Source organism: Heliconius melpomene, chromosome 13, assembly GCF_056956725.1.
Source record: "Heliconius melpomene rosina isolate 202511_hmr_F chromosome 13, ASM5695672v1, whole genome shotgun sequence".
NCBI lineage: Eukaryota > Metazoa > Arthropoda > Insecta > Lepidoptera > Nymphalidae > Heliconius > Heliconius melpomene.
In genome coordinates, this window is record NC_140401.1 from 15502635 (window position 1) to 15524789 (window position 22155).

General features: G+C 31.8%; 1 protein-coding gene across 2 annotated transcripts in view; it reads right to left on the reverse strand.

Annotated features, from left to right (window-relative positions):
- Nucleotides 1-13704, reverse strand: part of toy (paired box 6 protein twin of eyeless) — a 58840-nt gene extending 45136 nt beyond the window's left edge. For both annotated transcript variants that reach the window (XM_085196469.1, XM_085196468.1), the window contains exons 1-2: nt 13507-13704; nt 1045-1420 (exon numbers count right to left, since the gene is read on the reverse strand). In XM_085196469.1, the coding sequence (XP_085052595.1) occupies nt 1045-1057 (13 nt within the window). In that variant the 5' untranslated portion in view covers nt 1058-1420; nt 13507-13704. The remainder of the gene's footprint in view (nt 1-1044; nt 1421-13506) is intronic.
- Between the last annotated feature and the right edge of the window lie 8451 nt (nt 13705-22155).

Genomic DNA, 22155 nt, shown 5'->3' on the forward strand with positions numbered 1-22155 from the left:
ACAGAGTTAACTCAGTTATCCTAAGATCTTATAGAATAGCAACAAAACACTTAAAATTTATTTATAAAATTATGTAGGTACATTTATTTTTGTCAATGATTTTTTATTAATATAATATTGTACTTTTTTCTCCAAATATTGCTGCATATAGCAGGGCAGTTAGAAGGGATCTAGTTTTGCGACACTTCATCGAGTATACGAAACATTGTGTGTTGAGTGGCGGAGCTCATAGTAAAAAATATATACTTAATGCTAGATATATATATATGCTTAAGAACTATATTTACAGAATATATCTGTATGTAGTTATTGTACTATATGGTCGAAAATACATTTTATGACTGATGTTAACTTAGTGCAGCCAAGTGCTTGTAAATTTCACAATCAGACTCGTTTAGGTTGACTACGAAAATAATATTAAAGATATACAAAAGACCGTCCCAAATCCATAAGACTGTATGGCACCTACTTTATAAGTAAAGAAGGTAAGTTTGGAATGAACTAAAGTTAGTGGGTAATCTGTGAACTAGCCACAATGCTGCCAACTGGCAAGCAGTCACGTCACAAGTTTGCAACTTGCTACGTTGTTAGCGATTTGTTTGTAAAAATTATATTTAACATCTATTTTTAGTTGTATCTTGTGATTGAATGAGAAATATGGTTTAGTTTAAAATAAATTGTATATTAATATAAATAACTTACTAATAGTTAGGACATCTAAGAGGGCTTAAATCAGTTTCTCTTTCGCCTGCATGCTGGGGAAGACAGACATGAGGGCTTCCACATAACACTACTTTCCCGATAGACAGAACCTAGCGCCAGTAGGTACACTAAATTCTATCTACTAATCTTAAGAAATTGAAAGATACAGATGTAGATGTGATGATACCTGTATTTTTCAATCCAATTAAATACGCAATAAAAAATAAGAAGATAAGAAAATAAATAGCAACCTCTATTGGATGACCTTACTACTTTTCCTTCTTTTCAAACTATTTCATACGAAAATAAATAAAAATACAGAAAAGTCAAAGAGAAACCAACCTTTATGCGGCATCTTCCAAAACGCCTCGGCCGCCGTGGTGGGTTCCCGCGGCGGCGCCACCAGCCCGCCCACCAGCGTGGTGGCGGCGTGCGCGGGCGCCGGCGCCCGCCCCCACCCGCCGTGCAGCGCCACGCTGCACCCTAACACCCTAACGTTTTAACTACTGCTCTGGTTAACCTACACCCCCTTAAGTAGTTCCCCAAATTACCAAGTGAACCTAAATCTTTGGGATATTAGCCTCTTACTATCTCTAATTATGTATATTAATGGTTTATATCTTAGTAAATTGTTTTATATAAGTGACAAATTAAATTAAAGCATTAACGAAAATATCCCGAAAAACATAAACATTGGTGCCGTTGCCGCTGCGGTGACCTGCAAAAAAAAACATTGGCTATAGAAGCTGACCTCCAGGCGGCATTAAACAATCACATCATCAATTACAATCAAGAGTTACGTTCGTGTCTTTAAAAGCAATACCATCTTATTGAACGCTACTTTCCCGCGCGAGTGAAAGAGTTGGACGCTAATTGGTACATGATGGTGCTGAATCGTGTTAAGAGAGCACCATCTATTGTTGCATAGCACAGATAGTTGTGCTTCGTGAGCTCTGCGTTGATAGTGATCGATGAGATGCGAGTAATGAAGTGAGATGGGGCCAGATACTACGTGCTGTACCACCCAGCACGCGCACCCGAACGGTAGTCGCGGTGTGTCGGTCTGTCGGGGAGCTTTTGTTGTTTGACAGAGATGTTACAGGTCATGAGTGCGTGGAGAGTTTTTCTTGTGTTGTTAAGGTTTCAATTTGCCTATACTTATATTAATCGGTCGATATACTAGTGAAGTAAATAGTAATATTTCTATCAATTACTAAACTGCTTGACAAATTTAGTGGTATCGGATATGAAATCTAAGTTAGAGACTTGCTTATTCACAATCTCTCAGGCTGAATTGGTTCAGGATTATTGCGATTGGTAGAAATTTGCGAACAAAATAATGTATCACAATAACCTTTCTACTTATTCCGCAATAATTAAGAAATATGTAAAAAAAAATCAAATAGGGATGTACCTCGCGAATACTTTCATGATTATGACTAAATCGAATAACGATCGCATTACAAAAGTCACAGGTAGGTACTCCAACGTAGGGACACGCATTTGATCTTTTCAAGTCCCAATCGAATGACTTTGATATCCCCCTCTGGAAGTGGGGCACAATGCGGCTAAGGGTCGCCTAAATTGAAGACTCACTTTGAGTCTAGTCAAAGCGAATGCGTACGAATACGACTAACATGAAAAGTCGTTAAGTACCTACCGCGGAAGTATCGCGGACCTGAGCTTGTGTAACGTAGGAATTATAATATAAACAAAAATAATTTGGTAGGAGTAAAATATATTATAATGTATTAAATATGAGGAACGGAGTGTTTTAACTCTAGATTCCCTCTGCCTACCTTGCTGTGTGCGGGATATAGCGTGAAGCTCATTTGATATATTTTAACTAAGACAAGTTTAGTTTTCATAGTCAAGTTTATACTGATGTGGAATTCCACTGTGACTTTTTACAACCTTAAAATTATTAAAATACTTTTCGATATATTTTTGTGTATCTCTCTTGTCAATCATAAAATTTAATATGTTTTTAAAAACCTATTCGTGTTTCTTGATTTCTTCATCACGAATATATTTCATCACGACATTATCTTAATAGATAAGTATATACATAGAGATGAATCTCTCTTACTCTATTATTTACCTAACATTCTCATAGAAAAAGTATACAAATTAAATTAAAAAAATTATACACCGATACAAATATACAATCCTGTAAATAACATCCAGTCTGAATGTTCATACATAAATATACCCGATGTTCCAACATAGCGAGGTTTTGTGGCGATTTAATATAAAATGATGCACAAGACACGGAAAATTGACATTTAACTATTCACATATTAAGTCTGTTTTCCGTTGTATCAATTCAATTGATTTCACATCGCTGATATGAATAATTGAGAATAGTAAGTTGAAATTGTATAAACGTATTCAGTGCTTGAAAGTAGCTGATAGCTGTCGCTGTTTTTTTTAAACGTGATTGATGATGGATGGAGATGCTTCATCATATAAAGCAGATTATATGTAGATTTTGAACTAAAATAGAAATAGTAAAAGTGGATGTTGTTATAATTAATTTTCTGGAAAAAGAATAGCTTTCTTATCATATTTAATATAAACTTCTTATCTGACCGTTATCTATAGTTAAATGGTTCCTCAGTCTATTCGTATATTTACTCAAAAATTATATAAAGTTAATATAATTATGTATAGACATTTGATATGTACATTTCTGCAAAGTACGACGGGAGTTCCTCCAAAGTGGAAAACCTACCCTGCTATACCTATGCAGTAGTCTCTATAAAAATGTATGTACATATACATTATATAAGTATATAAGTACTTAACGTGTGCACACATCAGCTTATCCCAGGGGCTTACTAAACCATAAAAGTATTTATTTTAACATTCAATTAAAATCAACTATAAACTTTTCCATACAAACTACGATCACGACTCAAACGATAGAGGCAAAGGTCAATGACATGACAAATATAAATTAGCAAAAACTTTACAATAGCCAATAGGTGGATTAAGGAATTAATAAATAATAAGAAAGCAGAATAGGTCAAAAATGTTATTTTTAATTTATTTTCCACATTTAGTATTACAATAGAGAATTTAGTGCTAGGACACTCCAGTCATATTTTTATTTCAAATTGACCACAATTTGAAGAAATGAACATGGAGCTATAGAGTTTAATGATTAAGAACCAATAAGAGACTTCCCTAACTTCCCAACTTATAACAAAAAAATCAATTTTATAGGTATATTAAAACGAGAATGTTTCACGCGATGCAACCAGTGTCTCAACTCTCCGCCGTAGGTACATCAACATCAACAAATATAATGCATCACCAATAAGACGTGCCGTTATCTCGGCGATCGCCGGCCCCTTTATACTTATCGGTGGTATCGAGTTACTACGGAACGTACAAAAACTTGTTTCTAATTAGTATAATTAACTGGTCATAGATGGTTGTGTGTAGAGGCTGTGCGAATGATTTATTATATTATAGTATATGTAGGAGGTATTTTTTTTTTTTTTTTTTTAATTTGTGCTGTATAGCATCTGGGAACCTGGGAAGCTGGTATTTTAAGATGATAGCAATAAACGGCTTAATTCTTATCAGTATTCCCGCATAGCAGGATAGTCAGAAGAAGAATTAAGTTTCTTAATATATATGTAGGAACTTCTTCTTAGAATAAATAATAAACCCAACAACAATTGAAAACTCCAAAAAACAAATCCCAATAAAAAGTATTGATATAAAAATACTTATAAGTAGAACTTTCCAAATAACGAAGTCCATAATAAAAGATCAAGTCATCTTATTAAGGCCGTTATGGCGTAGTGACACATTGTGTGATTGTAAACGTGACGATAGTAAGTTCGATTCCCACTGAGAAATTAAGTACATATTTAATATTTTAATTTCATTCATTCATAGTTCCATGACTTAACTACTCTATACCCAACTGTAGAAGTATAGATAATATTAATTTAAGTAATGCGTGCTTAATTAATTAGAATATCACGTTTTATTAAAAAATGAGTTATCACCTGCGATTGCGAGTGAGAGCCCACGCCTACTTTTATGTCAAATTGTATGAATAATTTTCATTGATTTGTAATATGTTAATGTTGATCGATTTGTGTTTGTTTTATTGATAAATACGTTGTTGAATTAACATTTGGAAGTAGATCAGTGACACGCTGTATCCCGCACATAGTAGGGTAAGTAGAGGGAACCTAGTTTAAGACACTCCGTCCCCCACTTATTGCCGAATTCTGGAGGAAGTATCATAAACGTAAATAAATATTGGAAGTACATATATATTTATATAAAATGTAGTATTAGTTAACAGTTTTTCTTTAGTATAACAAATATATTTTTAGTAAATAATAACATTTAAAAAAATACAGAGACTCCCGCAAAATTGTTCTACTGTACTCGTAGTTGAAAAAGCAATAGGTATCTATAGATCTTGAAGCAAGAAGAATTAATAAGAATGCATCGATATCATAATAATAACCGGATTGAGATAGCGAGTCGTCGGCGTATCATAAATCGAACTTGATACTACGTCATGCAAGTTTCAGTTCGTATAAGTGTTTTAACAAGTAAAAGTAAGCAAAAAAATCTACTGAGCCTAAGTGGCTCGAGTGCGGCAAGTGCAAACTTCTCAATTCTAAGGAGTTTTAACAAATATTTTACGATACGTATATTGACTGGTGATTTCATATATTTTTGCATTGATTTTTTTTTAACTTTCTAATTCTTTGTTCTGTGTTGTTTGGTATGTAGAGAGAACTCAGTGTGTAGACACTCTGTTCTTCGTTTCTTATAGATATTAAAATATTTTGTACGTTACTTTCTATGATGAATTCGCAGAGAGAATCTAGTGTTAATTGTTAAGACACTCCCTTCTCTACCTATCGCCCGATTGCCTAGACATCACGCGTTATATGGCGTAACTCAACGCCACCTTTTATCTACCAGAGCAATAAATTGAAAGTAACTTAAAATCATTCCACCAAATGGAAATCGCATATAAGTAACTTAAATGTTCCACCGAGTGGAAATCGAACTAGCAACCATCGTGCTTACAATCAACACTACATAAATGTACATATATATATAAAAATATCTATATACTATCATAATTACCTCAATCCATTAAAAGCTAGCTTGCAGGATCTACTTTGAGAACTACTTAGTAGCTGAAAACGTGATGTAAAAAACTGAGTTCCTCGCAAGTGGCCGTCTGAGCACGTCAAAGGCAGCTCGCGGAATTTAATTTAACCAAGATAATGTTGGTTTGTCGATAGCTTGTACGGTGAAATACTTTAACTGTTATAGTTTATGTTTTTGAAGTTAATTTTGTGATTTTATATTTAGTTTTTTGGCTGTTGTGGCGTAGTGGTATAGCGCTAGAAAGTCAACACGGGGGGATGTTTGTATTTGAGTTGTTCCAATTCTCTACTCTGATAAGAAAGGAATTCGGAAAATTCGGAATTGACACTAGTCTCTTTCCACCCTGTTATATGCGGGATAAAGCGGGAATCGATAATAGTACTTACGATACGGTAACATACCGTTATATTTTTAAAATGTAAAATTTTGTTAACTTTGTTTGTTAGTTTTGTAAGCTGCACGTAGCAAGGTAGGTAGGAACCTGAGAACCTAGTGACCTGATGTTCCTGATATTCATGGACGTTCCATTTTTCGATGAGACATTGCGTGTTTAGAGTGTGTATTATTTAATAACTTTGCTCTCTACATATTCATAGATCACAATTTTCTAGATCAATTAATAATATCATTTATTTTTAACTATTAAGCTGTAGACTTTTATAGCTAGAAAGATAAATATAGGTATTATTCGATATGGAAATAAAAAAAAGTCATTGCCTACATATTTTTTTACGTGCAGTCTAATTTTACTTTTATAATGAAATTAATAGAGCGAATGAATTATGATGAAAAATAATATAGTGTTTCAAAGTGTTTTTTTGATAACAAAAAATGGAAACGTATACATATACATTTTAAAATGAATAAATTGTAGAGTAAGCATATGTCATGAATGGTACTGACCTGTCAGAATTTCTTTAATTATGTCATAGAAAGATATTTTTAATTTTTGACAGAGAGAACACACACTTAGGTGTGTTGTCCGCTTTCCATCCGTATTCGAGATATTGCATTTTGAGTGGCGGAACTTAAGGGCGCGCTTTATCTTCTCAATCGAGCTAAAAAATGACAATGATCCACTCTACCGACTTAAAGTCAAACCCACAATGTCTAACATTTAAAGCCAGGTTCTATGCCACGACGCTTTCTACTTAAATAGTTTTTAATAGTTTTTAAGTGTATATATATCAACAGGTAAGAGAGGTAGGGGGAGACCTCGGATGACCTTCGAAAACACAGTATTAAAGATACTGGAGGAAGGTCACGTAAAAAGCATGAGGACCCCCCGAATGGTATGTGTGAAGAGGTTGATGACAGTGGACGAGGCGAAAGAGGTATGTAGAGACCGTAGTGTTTGGCGCTCTATTGTCTTTGACTACCCCGCTAGGGATAAAGCGTGAAGTTAAGTTAGTTTTATAATGACAATATTTAAAGCAACAAACAATTTTTAATACATATTACCATTTAAGCACTTAGGTTTCCTAAAATAGGTAAGTTACATTAAAACAAATTTAAACGCTCGCTCCAACATTGAAGCTGAACGCCATCTTAAAGATCGGATGTCTGGGATCCGCCACACCTCATTAGCCGCCTTGATTCAGACACAGGTGCTCCTAATGCGATAAGTGAGATAGATCGCTCGCAAATCTGTGCGTTTACTGGATTTTAATTGAACAAATTACTACATTTCTTTATTTAGTTAGTTAAATTGTGGTACGCGAAGGTTCATTTAACTCTTATTGTAATATAATAAGTTAAGTTAGCTTTACGCTGTATCCCGCACACTGCAGGGTAGGTAAATGGAACCTACTGTAAAAACACTCGGTTATAAGTTAAGTCTGATTTGCAATTTCAACTATCTTAAATGAAATTAGGTACATTTAGAATTATAGAGAATCATTTATAGAGCAATTTACACAGTTTACAATTTACACATTACATTGGATCAGGACAAGGATTTTTCATGTTCATCACATTGCTTACCCCTAAACGGTAATTAACTATATAGTTAAGTTATATAACTAACTGATTAGTTAAGTCAGTTGTGCTCATATTTTCTTATTTCTTTATTTTTTTTTTAGTTTCACGCTTTATATCTAGCAGGGTAACCAAGGGTACCTTAGCCAAATATTTCTAGCATCAAAAAATCAAATATAACACGATCTTACCCAACAACCACCGCCAGCACATGTAATGAACACTCAAATAAATATTTAGTATCAAACTCATCTATAATTGAATTCTGCATCAAAGTGCAACGCACGTGCGTCCCACAAAACATAATATACGCCAGAGGGCTCTCGTACTAACTTGCAGCGAAACGTCAAAGGCGCTTCCTTTTGACTGCGCAAAAAAAAAAAACCACGCATTCAGTATATAATTAACAGTGCGGTTACAGCTTTGAATTGTGGAGTGTCATACTGTACGTTTGATGTTGTTCTACCTTTATACAATCTGATTATGTGGAATCTTATAAAAATGTTTGTGAATTTAGCTCAGGTTTAGGAGAAATAGCTTTTTCTGAATTAACACAATAGATTTTTTTTGGCTGGTTGTGTTTCGTTGACGTTTTTTAAGTGAAGTAAGAAATACATATACCTATGGTAAGGTTATTTCATGATTTTTTCTACTGGTATAATATTATTATTGTCGCTATTGACACTGAAAAGTCCGTATTTGATAAAACCCAATTAGTGAGTTCAAGACGTCAAGACGACAAGTATATTGACACTACCAAAATTGCAATATAATAGAAAATGAAGATCGGAGTGATTTGCTTCTAATTCTACCGAAGCGTTGCACATAATGTGCAAAAAGTTATAAGGTAGTACCAAAAGTTAAAAATCTGATATATGTATTAAAGAATCCGCAAATATAATTCATATTGTTCTCTACAAATCCTTAAATGAGCCAATAAACAAAGATATCACATTTACTATAGCTAAGGATCTTTATAATTATAAGTTATGAGTATTAGCATTTTTCAACACGATTTAAACTTTGTTAATAACACTTTCAAGTGCGTTGCTATCAAGCTGCTCATGCTATTTTCTACTATTTTCATTTTCATAATTTCATTAAGCACAATTGTAGAGATAGAATATCTAACAATATTCTAACACTTAGGTCCGTATTTGTAAACCGGTCTCAAATCTGAGACGGTTCTTGAGATGCCGTTTTCATCTATGAGTAGGTACAGGCGGTACCTTAAAACCTATCTCAGACTTGAGAGCGATATATATAAATACGGGTCATAGTGTCTCCAATTGAAACGTGTCATTGGAGATGGACAGACTGCAGAGTACTGGAATCCAATATCGCACTTTCCTTTAGCAGAATGAGATATCAGTATTATAATTAAGTTTAAATTTGTGTAAGACTTGGACTTAGTCACGCGTAGCCTATGCGTATATAGTATACACCGGTAGCGTTTTATTAGATACATGCCTATTCTAAGTAAGTCAAAATATATTAAATATTTTGATAAATATGACAATTAATTTTTTACTTTTCTTTAATAGCAAAACTTATTTCCTTTCCTGCTCTCCACTCAATTTTTGAGACATTACATTTTGAATAACGGAACTTATCGCCGCGTTTTGCCTATAAGAGGAAAATATAAACAAATAAAATATAAATAAGGGGGATATTTTAACGTTAATTAACGTTAACAAGTAGTAGTACTACTACTACTACTACATTGGTATACTATAGAAGGAATAAATTACCGAGCGGCACTTGCAATGAAACTCGGCAGGCGATTTGTTACTGTGACGGAAACCGTCAGCAGAATAATTATATAAATAAATGATTTTGTGATTCCCATGGACTCGAGCATTTTGACACGAAACTAATTATACATCTCTGTATATAATATATATTAATATATGTAATATTTTTTTTACATATATGTATGTGTTAACATAGTATTGTATTGTTATTTCTGTGGCATGATGTGGCATGACACTACAAACTCACGCCACAAAAAATGTACGAAAGGAATCTAGTGTTAAGACACTCCGTTCCCAACTATCTGCCAATTTTTTTAAGCATTGCACATTGAGTGTTAAAATTTTAGCGCATAAGACTTATTTTCTTCTTTTCTACTCTATAATGTCTAAAATCTAATTATCTTTGACACTAATAAAATCTTATAAAAACATATTAAAACTAAATATTATTTTTGTGTCATCTCTACATATGTAACTGTATAGAACCTCGCCCCGACTCGATAAATCACTTAGTTATTGTGTATTCACACCTTTTGAGCTACTAGACCTATAAAAAATATAAAACTAACTCAAAAGCAGCGAACGATGAGCCGTAATGATATCATTGCTTAGGAATTAGGATATATTTCAAAGAAGTTTTCTATATCTTTTTATAGTCTTTGATTGGATATTCTTTTGCATGTTGAAATTTATCTTTTTGAATAGTCTATTGTTTTTATAGTTATTATGTGTTTTTTAACGAACGTTATGTAATTTATTAAGTAAATTAATAATGTAAACTTAAAATATTTATATTACATGTTTTTAAGTTATTTAAATAATATTCAAAGTAGGTCTATGTAAGTCTTAAGAATGTTAAATAAAATCTTTAAACAAGACTTATAGTACCTTATAAAACCTACCTATTATCGTAATACATTATTTTTACAGCCAATTAATTTGTATAAAGTGCAAAAATTCTGAATATGACATTGGCTTCACTCTTGTGATCCTCAGACTTGTTTTATTTATATGCCTTTACTGTTCCTTTTATGCTAATCGCTACACACATACCTTTAAGGTTATTTTCAATATTGCAGCTTATAAAGAATTAATTTTTTTATAATATTGTTAAAAAGACAACAAATTCAAACGGACACATTGCCGACACAAAAATAAAAATATCATAAGCGAGATATTATACATCGAAAGCTTTTTACTTTAAAAAGCCTCTATCTTAATCCTTATTAAGCCATCGTCAAGGGTGAGTCGGCTATTGACACCGAAGTGTTATTATGAACTCATCGTGGATTATATTATTTTTTTCCTTAAAAATATATTGTGCCGTAACACGGAGGCTGTTCAGATATTAAATTTAAGAAGATTATATCTACTTGAAATTGTTATATTTTTTGGTTTTATATAATTGGGAGAACATATCAATGACTGAGTAATTTAAAATTTTATAACTAACAATGTCTAAAATGTCATGTCTAATTGTAATTTTAAATATTACTAATATATAAAATACATATTATAAGAAAACAACTATTTCATTCTTTTTAGGATACATAAATATTTTTAATAATACAATTTTTTATGTACGATTTAGCTTAGAATAAGAGTTTTGGAAACACTCTACATCTTACTTCATTATTTTAATACTAATCTGAATAAATTAATTTAAATTATATATATTTAGATATTTTCAAAAATTACACACTGTATCATTTATTCCCTACACCTATCCAAAAAACGAAATGACTGTATCAATGTCAAAAAAATAATTTTACAAGTTTTTTTTTCTATTAATAATAGCTCCCTAGACATTTGCAGAATCGCTTTTAGCACCGTATAATAATATGAGAAATGTCAATGGTTGTCTCTTTTGTCCGAAACATGTCATTAATAGGTGAAAAAAGGGAAAAAATCGTCACATGCTCTATGGGGGCCCGAATAGTGTTGTCAACACTCGAAATACTACAAATCTCAAGTATAAATAATAGTTTTGTATGAATGCCTCGATACTTTGTCGGCATGAATTGACTTTCAAATTTATTGATTTTAACATTCTGTTTTTTTTTTTTGTTAACTTTAAGGTCATTTTACTTTGGGAAAAAATTGTAAGTGTAACTACTGAATGTATGTCACAATTAGTTGTTAGATTGAATGTTTGTAATAAGTATAAGTTTTTAAATATTTAATGTTTATTTTATAAATATCAATATTTATTTTAGAAATTCTCTGTTTTTTTTATTTATACATTTTTAAAACCTGATAAGGCTCAATTTTTTTCTTTAAAAAGTACCTACATTGCTACTTAGCTAAATAAATAATACATTTCCTATTTACAACTTACAAAATTTATATTTTGTACAATCATTATTACCATAAATTGACATTTTACTCTATCAATTTTAAATTTCAAATATTTCAATTCCTAGCTTATAAATTCTATCTCGAATATTCTACTCATTTCAATTAAACAATTTCAATAATTATTCCCACATCTGATAAACATGTTTGGAGCAGATATTTCAAAACATATTTAAAAAGGAGCCGATTCAAAGTGAGTAAGTACTTGAAAAAAAAACCCTAGTAGGTACCCCCGTCACTGTCACCCATTGTAGAGCAAGTATCGTTTACCGCAAAAATTATTTGCCCCACAATACATTTTGGAGATCTCTATTTAACGAAATTACAAATTTTCGGACACAAACTCTCACTTAACAATAGAGTCCATTGAATATATTCGGTACAGATCAAAGGTGCTTTTGTCGTTTTTTTTTCTGTCAGTCTGAAATTTTGTTGCATGTCAGTAGATAATTTTTAAAATTGAAATAATATATTAAATATCTATATATATTTTATTTATTACTGGTTATTTCAATTAAGACACATTTTTAATTCAATTCAATGGTTCAATTCAATATTAAAGCTGTCGTTTACCTAACTTTATTTATTATTTTTAGATTAATAATTTATCTGCTTTATTGGCTTTAATTATAATTATATCACTTTCAATAAAACTAACAATATTTGTCGAAATAAACTATTAATTGTTATAAAATTTTTAAAAAAACCCTCTTAAATTATGCCATATTAAATTACCTACACTAAGGCAAAAAATTATAGGGCCAAATGTTTACTATTACAAATTATCTAACAATACAATGAAAGAAGGATACGATTACTATTAAAAATATCCCGCATTAGGAATTTATACCAAATAAAATATCAAGTTACTAAGAGACACCCATGTTTTATAACAGGTAGTTTTTTTCTTGTTTAAAAAATATATATTTTTAGAGTAAAAAGTGATAATTTTATCGACCCTATTCTATTATAATATTACAATTTTTTATCTACTTTATTATTAATTTTTTTTTTTCTATGTTATTAGGCCGAATAAAAAAATATTTTGGTCTATATCTAAGCTATGTTTTATGAAGAATAAAAGTGCTCTAAAGTGAAAAAAAATAAATTAAATATTACAGCAGTCTATTTAATAAACAAATAGAGTCAATAGAGTAACATTTCTATTTCATAATATTTATTTAATTCTAATAATCGTAGTCTTTTGTAACATTTTTAATTTAGGACTAGTATTTAAAATTATAATTAAGTTAAATCTTTTGCAGAGTTATTTCAGTAGCCTGCTTTTATATTATAGTGATTACTTCTGTCAAATTTATTTATATTATATTTTCTATGAAAAGTGATTGATGCGTTTGATACTTATTTTTCAAAAATAAAAAAAATGTCAATCTTATATGACGGCGGGATAGCACATTATTTTTTCTCAACGATATATAGAGTTATAGAGTTAATAGGAAGAATTAAATAACTGCCAATGTACCGTAAAGAACAGAACTAAGCAAAATTTCTCCAAAACTACCAACCAAAAAGAAAAATAAAACCGTATATGACCTACCGTAAACAATCTTCTCTATAAAACACAACAGTCCGTAACACTTGCACTCAAACACCTCACCCGTTCAAGCTCAACGGGTCCCGTTCCCTCAAATTCAAGTTTCTGACCGTTCAATGTACCGTGATCATCGAACCCGGTATACCGGAGCTGCGAACCGTTACCGTTGATGTCACGGCTCGATTACGACTGGCCGAGCCATCTGATTCCAAGTCAGCCGTGTGAGCAACGGGGGCGGGGCCTAGAGGTACCGGGGTAGGGGGCCGGTGTCAGGGGGGGCGCACACTGCGATACCGGCACACATACACAATACACGCCCACAAAGATGTTGTACCAAGTTTCGGTTTTGTATGGACGCAAGTTTTCACGAATGTGTAAGTTTATTTTGATATTTTGTTTTTTTTTTTTGAGTTTTGAGTTTTTTTTTATTTTTGTTAATGTTTGTTGTTGAATGAGTGTTGTTGTTTAATAAATGACTATATTAGGTTAGTTTTTAATTTATGGGGAAAAATTAAATTAGGTTACGTTGCCATTTTTGGGACGTTTTATCATAATTGTATAATTTTTAAATATTAGCAATGATTATCTGTATATAAAACATTGTTTTATCACCATAAAGAATTATTAGCCATTATTTATTTTAAGAGGGAAGGAAATGTAACGATATACATAAAATTGCCAAGAATATGGCCGAGGCAGGTCATAAACGGTTAGGTTTTATAACCGGGTCTAGCGCGGCGGAGTGCCGACTGCCGGCTAAGCAAAAGATGTAAAACTTTTACACTCCACTATTTGACTGCCTTTACTAAATGGTAATATTTTATTGTCAGCTAGCTGCGTGATGCTTAATGGGTCAGTATATAGAGTTCGTAAATATGTTATAAAGTTAACCTTGTACATAAAACCTGTGATATTTCAAACTAAAATATATTTAAATATAATCTAATATCAATGTTTTTATAATAAAGTAGATTTAGATTATAAGTGGAGAGGGTGAAATTTATACAGTGACATTTTTCTCGTTAAAACGGCGTAAAACGTCTAGACGGACCATCCAGTGAAAAGCGGTCAACATGGAGGGTTCTTTAGATGATATTAGAGTTTCACGTCGAGTAAAAAATATGAAAAAAATATTCTATTATGAAGCTAACAATCAAATATTTTGTTACTATTACCATAACAAGTTGCATTACAGGCAATTAATTCACAAATCACGTCCCCCGCCAAAATGTATAACCTAAAAATCAACAAAAACGCGTTCGCACGACAACAATGGCTGACACGCGGCGATCGTCACGCTGCTAACGCTTAGTACTCATTATTCAGAACTAATTTCACGCTCGCTCTTAACAATTGTGAGATTTCGCGATGCCATGTCACGCTTTTCGTCACGACTGGTTATCTCAGATTGACTTGTTACATTTTTTTTTCGTACCAACCCGCGGGTCAAATGCTACGTTTAAACAGATCCGTTACAAAGGAGGTCGATACAATGCGATCGAAAATTCGACCTAAGTCAACCATTAAAAATTCGTTTTCCACAATGGATTTAAAAAATAAATAATATAAGTACGAAAAAAGTATTTGTGCAAGAACAATATGTACACCGCAGCGGGACATCTAGATAGAGTAGAGTATTTTCTTTATATTTTATATTTTTTTTATTTGCACTTATACCTTGGCTGAATGGCGTCGGATCCTTAATTTACGCATCGCTTGATGTATTCTGTGCTTACAATTCGTAAGGGATTGTTCTTGTATTGTAACATTGCGTGCTATTGTGCAACCTTTATTTTGTCTTAGATCTTGTGTTATATAGAGTTGATTGAAACTTTTGTTATTTTGAGCTTTTAAAGCTTAATATGTACACATTTATGTTAAACATAATAAAATAATGAAAAACTATAATATTGTTAATCAATCAAGGACAAATTCAAAACTAATTTTACAAATGAAAACGAAAACTACAAACAATATCTTTAACTTGCCTCATCTTCCACATATAGCAACTAAACAGAAACACTCCGCTCTCCACATTCTCTGTCCATACAACCACATACAAGAGTACAGAAATATAAACATTAGTGTTGATACGTAAAATCCAGCACGGTGCGGTGCAGCTGCTGCGCCTTACACGCATCACTGGCGGCTCACAACATCCGCGAGTAACGAATGCTTTGTGAATGCCGATGCCGATGCCGATAGATACGGTAAGGTATAGGCGAGTGGCGAAAACTGCTTCTAGCGTTTGTATGTATTTGTATGAGGTAGTGTGTGATTGATGAGGTATATTTTGATAATAAATTAAAATTAATTATTTTTTTTGTTATATTATATGTATTATAAATAAATCTCTGCATTTATTATCGTAGAAATATTGTTGTCATGCTTTACAGCAAAATTATATTATATTTATGACAAGATAAAATGAAAGATGAAATGGTGGCAGGAGCACGAGGGTGTGACTATAACATTATAGGTTGTGGGTTCGATTCCAGCTCGACAAGATGAAATATTTAATTTCTTTGCAAGGTATTGTTTTTTGGCTACTTGATTGGACTTTCAAAAAACCTTAATAAATTTGCTTGCGTTGTTCATAACTAATGAATGGTATCATTATATTATCAATTTCTTTATAGTTAAACAAATTTCTCAAAGCTCAAAACTTAAACCAAAACAAAAAAACATTAAAAAAGGATGGGAATCTTTTCACCGATAGATTACAGATTAGATCGCGGGCCAATTTGGCGGTGGCACTACGTGCGTTGCGGTGAGCCGTCACCCGCACGGCGCTTTTCGATTTTGTCACTAAATGTTTTATAAATGGAGAGAAATGCGGCGGAGAGTGAGGAATGGAATGTGTTAACACTAGGTTACCTCTGCCTCTGCCTGCTGTGTGTGGAATGCAGCTGATTTAATTTTTTAAAAGAAAATACTAATATAGGAATATACCTAGAAGAAATTAAAGTGATATGAATTCAATTGCCACTCAAGTATCAATTAATACCAATTAGGTAAGACGTAATTTATGTAGATTTATGACAAAAAAGTTTATGTTTAAATAAGTTTATATTTACTCACCCAAATACATCTATGTATATTTTTAATTTATTTGTGTTGTTGAGTTCACATAGGTAACACGCAATACCTCCTGAATTCGACGAAACGTGGAGAATGGAAGTGTCTTAATGGCAACGAAGTCTTATCACTAGGTTTCCAGATTTCCTCTGTCTTCTCTACTGGGCGGGATAACGCGATAATATAATCGGTTTTATATACCTATGTATATGGAAAATGTTTATATTATAATTTATTAAATTATGCCTACCTAAAGGTTAAAATCACATCGTAAGTAGATTATCGTAAGTTTATCACGCAGAATGACCAAAAAAATATTCTGAAATAAAATGAGTTATGAATTTAAATATCGGAAGCCACTGCCAAGCATTGCCTAAGCGTGTAGCGCTTAACCGTTCTTTAAATAACACAAAATCTGTATATATTTAACGGAAACAAAACAATAGCATAAATATTATTAATGATATGTACCCTTCGCCGCCCGTGGCGATGAATTAAACAAAGAATTGAATATATAATCGTGTTGCATCTAATGAGAAGGGGATGTTATAATGTACCGAAATTATAAATGCTGAAATGTTTACAACAGTCAATAAACTTAAAATTAACTAGGAATAGGTTTTTTCTGTTTATATATTTAATGGAGGAGAGAAGGAGGAGGGAGAGGAGGAGTCTCTTAGAAACAATGATGAGAAAGCAAAATATATTTCAGCTTCAAGGTCAGGTAAATCAAAAAATATTCTACATTTACAGGTAGGAATTCTGTTTCTCATTTTCACATATTACTTATATATAATAGAAAATGTTGATAAATTGGTACGCATTGAGCATTATTAACTTTACTTAATTAAATTACAGACATCCAAAGAAATCGCAATAATTAAAGTAACAATCACCATTTAACGGAATTGTTCACGAAGACACAATAGTGTCGCCATAAACAAAAAGTAATCAAACCAGTATTTTAAATGATACCGCGTTTGAATATTTGAAAAAGTTAAAAAGACATTTTTAAAATGTGCCTCGAGAGCTTTCCCCTTCAACCTAAACGCACACAGACACATTTACATTATACTTTTGAATCTGTATTAATTTTTGCGACGCTTAATCTGTGTAAAATGTTTTTTTGAAATTGTATTTTAAATTTTATTTTTTTATCTAAAATAATATAAAATTGTATTTATTGTTATTGTTATTGTAAAAAATAAAACCATATAGACAATGCACAAATAAACAATAATTATATAGGATCTATAATTTCCCAACTCCTTACCTTTCAGAAAAAAAAAACATAAATAATCGAACAGTAACCGATATTAAAACAACACGATGCATCATATTTCCCCCGTATAAACACGCATGTTATCCGTCTCTTTCTGGTGCTTAGTTTTCCACTATATACCCATCTCTGTCTGTTTAGGGCGTGTTCTGGGCTGTGATTGGTGGAGGGGATGGCGGTCGGCGGCCGTCGGCGCGCGGTCGTTCCGACGGCGTTTTCCCGACGGTAGGCGTTCGAAATTCGAACATGGATGGTATTTGTAACGCAATGTGTAATTAAAAACCTGTTCGTATGTTATTGGTGATATATTGTTCTTTCTTGTGGTTATTTACGGTTTTGTTAAAAAAAGATATTGGTTTTTACCTACAATATTACCAATAGTTTCTGTTTGTGAAACTATTATATTTATGTAAGTTTTTAGCTTTTATTAGATTTTTCTAAAAGAAATCTCGTATGAGTGTGCGTATTTATTATAATATTAAAGTGATTTTTCTAAAAATAGATCTTTGTTATATTTTCATTAGTAAATCATATCTTGTGCCAACTATTGCAAAAAATACACGTAACTGACATTGACATGTCAAAATACATTTACTGGTCCTAAATTTTCCTTTAATTTTATTTTTTACTGTTTCCATTTATATAATGAAATTCAGTATTCGAATTTAACGTCGAAATATTCTGGTCTAATATTTATAAAAGTTATAATATTAGTTTATTATTAGACCTAAACGTTTCTGTAATTTATATTAGGTTAAAATATCTATAAAGCAAAATTATCGAAGCCCTATCATTTCTTAGAATATACAAAGTTGTTTTCGTACAGGCTATGATACCTAAAAAAAGAACTCTACATTCACAAAAGTCGAAATTTAAGTTCAATTACATTATTGGTTTTCGTTTAATGTCTTCAATAAATATCTTTTGTACCTACCTGTATACTTCTAGATCACCTTAATTACAAAGCTCTTGCACAATAAAGAAATGTCAGTATGTATATTTTAGTATTACTAAAATATTATATCGATTAATAATTTATAATATAAGATTGTATATTATGCAAGAATTATGCCGAACATTTCATGAGAAAGTGAATGAAATGAACGAGTCACATGCCAAAATTAAACAAGCTAAGATAGGATTATATTTACAAGCGAAAATATATGAATCAATTGAAAAAAAAAAACAATTTTATATTAATTAGAGCATACTTATTTAAAACATCCCCATATAAATAAACATAATAGATAAATTACATAAGTGTATAAGGCTGGTTACGCACGATACGCACTTAATTAGACTGTTTCACGTGTGAGCGCTCACGCTATGCGTACGCGCACTCTACACTGTATTGTGGTTAGAATAAAATAGATAGTGGAGATTAGAATTTTAGTGGATATGAGTATAAAATGCATTTTGAATATTTTTATTGAAATAAATTTTAATAACATCGGTCATAGTTAGGAAGGGACCTAGTATTAAAACATTCTTGCACAGCCTGCAATTTCGGTATATTGTATGATGAGTGGTAGAAACACGCGCATGGTCATCTAAACCAGCGCAAGGTAAACGAAATGATTAATTCCCCTGATTGGACATCGAACCCACCACCATGTACAATCAGATGCTATGATGGCGTTCAGCGACGACCGTTATATTTTAATATAAACTATTTACAACACTTATTTAGTATACGCACAGGAATCACATATTTAATATTAATCACTGAAAAGTTTATGAAAGTAATATCTACATTAAAATTAATAGAGAGAAAACTAAAGAATACTTATATTATAAAAACTCATCAAGACACAAGCTATAATACCTATCTTTTTTATCTACCCTTTTTATTTTCATTTATATAGATATATTAAAAGCGTAAATTACATAAGAGTATAAGGCTGGGTGCGCACGACACGCGCTCAATTACTCGGTTTCACGAGTGACCGGGCGCGCTGCGTACGCGCAGCTCAGCACATGGCTCACTAGACAAATTGCACATTGTAGCCTACGCTTAATAGACCGCACGATCATGGAAAAATATGTGGTGCGAAACTATATATAAGTATAGCAGATTTATAGCTGTTTTAGTTTTAAATAATATTTAAATATAGATGTAGATTATGGGTTTACAATTTTTTTATTAGAGTCAGTTTACGAAAATATTTTTAGTGTAGAAGCAGACCTGAAAATACTACTACAGGTATTTTCAGGTCTGCTTCTACTGTTAGTTTTCTGTGACATCCTTAAAAATAAGCAAAAAGTAAAGGACAAAATAAATTATCACTAGGTTCTTTTTTTAACCGACTTCTGTAAGAAAAGGAGGTTATCAATTCGACTGTATTTTTTTTGTTTGTCTACGAAGATGTCTAAGAAAATAAAAAATAGGCAGTAAAGTTAGTTCATTCATATAAAGATAAAAGTGGTGCCCGTACGTCTATATTCTATTTTATTAACATCTATACCTATCTTGCAAGAGACTTAATCTTGGGAGTGACATTCTCTTAATAATTCAAATCGGAAAAGAGAAAAAGAATCACTATATATAATTAAGGGCATCGTTATGCAGATACAAAATATAACAAAATATGATGAATCTAAAAAAAGAAATGCTAGCTAATGGAAACTAATGAAAAAAAGTAAAGAAAGAGAGCTATGTCATTGTCTCTATATTTTATTAAATTGAACCGCGACCAGCAGTATATATTTTACTATATGTTAGATATAATAATTTTATTTTAACTTCACACGGTATCCCATATATAGCAGGGTAGGCAGAGGTAGGTAGGCAAACTGGGAACCTAGTGTTAAGACACTCCGTTCCCATTGAGACACGTTCTCCACTTCTTTGTGCGGTTTTTGTACACGTCACAATCGCCAACTTCTATAAGATTGTACATATTTTAAGCATCTAATATCTATAATTCTATCATTTATACAATTTTATTACTATACAAGTTGTCTCTATATAGCATGACGAAGATCTTGAGAATCGAAACAAAAATCACACTTCGCTAAGAGCATTACGAACATTTATAATCGGCTAAATATCGAATTGTTCCATCCATTGTTTGGATGGTTTAAACCTCCTACCCTCGAGAATTGGTTTCGGGAGTTTTAAGCCTACCGCCTTCGGAAAAACTCAAAGACGCCAAACCAAAAGCACCCCTAAAACAAAACAATTAAGTCTAATACCCTTTAAAGGAACTTCTAAAATAATTCCTGAAAAGTGAAAGCTTTCCTACGCAAGGTATTTAGGTTTAAACTCCTATTGAAAGAGGTGAAAGTTTGAGGGTGGCGCTATAAAGCTATTTTGCACTTAGCCCCCTTGTTTTAAAGTCGTTTTTGGATAATTTTAGACGGAACGTTGAGAAGATTGTGCAGTAACGAGTCTACACACAGGGTGTAATTGTATCGGGGATAAAGATCGACCCGCGAGCTTGTAGTGATGCTGTAATATCGACAATTAATATTCGTATACAGGGAATTGTCGCCTTTATGAAATTCGTGATTCTTACCGATGATAACATTAATTGATAACAGAACTGCATGCTACAATTTTCACTAAATTGTCATATATTTTTTTATTTTAAGAGTATCTTTTTTATAATAAAAAGTTATCTTTTTTACTTCATTGAAATATATTTTTAAAATTATTTTGGGGAATTGTCTGTAGGTGTTGCTCAAAGTATATACATATATCTCGTGGAGATAAATTAGTTTAGGTGTCTTTTTGACTGTCAGCTCGAAACGAGTTAATAAAAAATATATTGAAGAAGGCACATATCTAGTAGATTGTCTTGGAAAAGAAATTAGGGTTCTACATTAGTTCCAAAGTGGAAAATATTACAGCTCCTAGAAAATAATCTGCTAATCTCAGCATACACACATAAAATGTTGAGCATTTCGTAAAAATGTAGGTATATATTACATTTGAAGAACTATAAAGTTTGAAAACATTTTACACAATTTGTATTTGGCAATGGGAGTTAAGAAACGAGGAAAAATATACAATCTTATATAGCTTAAAATGTTATAGATATGTTAAGTGATAGATGTTGAAAGACCATATCGTAATGTTAGGTTTCGATATAAAGATTAATATAGAATTTTAAACACATGCAATATGTTAGAATCAATGCTATTCAATAATTATTTTGTTGGCTTCTAATTTTTTAATATCATTCAAATCTGTGTCACTAAGAAACCGGCCAAATCCCGCTTAAGACAGAGAAAAAATATTTTTCTGACCTAAATGTAGAATATTTCAAATATTGTAACTTATCTCTTTTGAA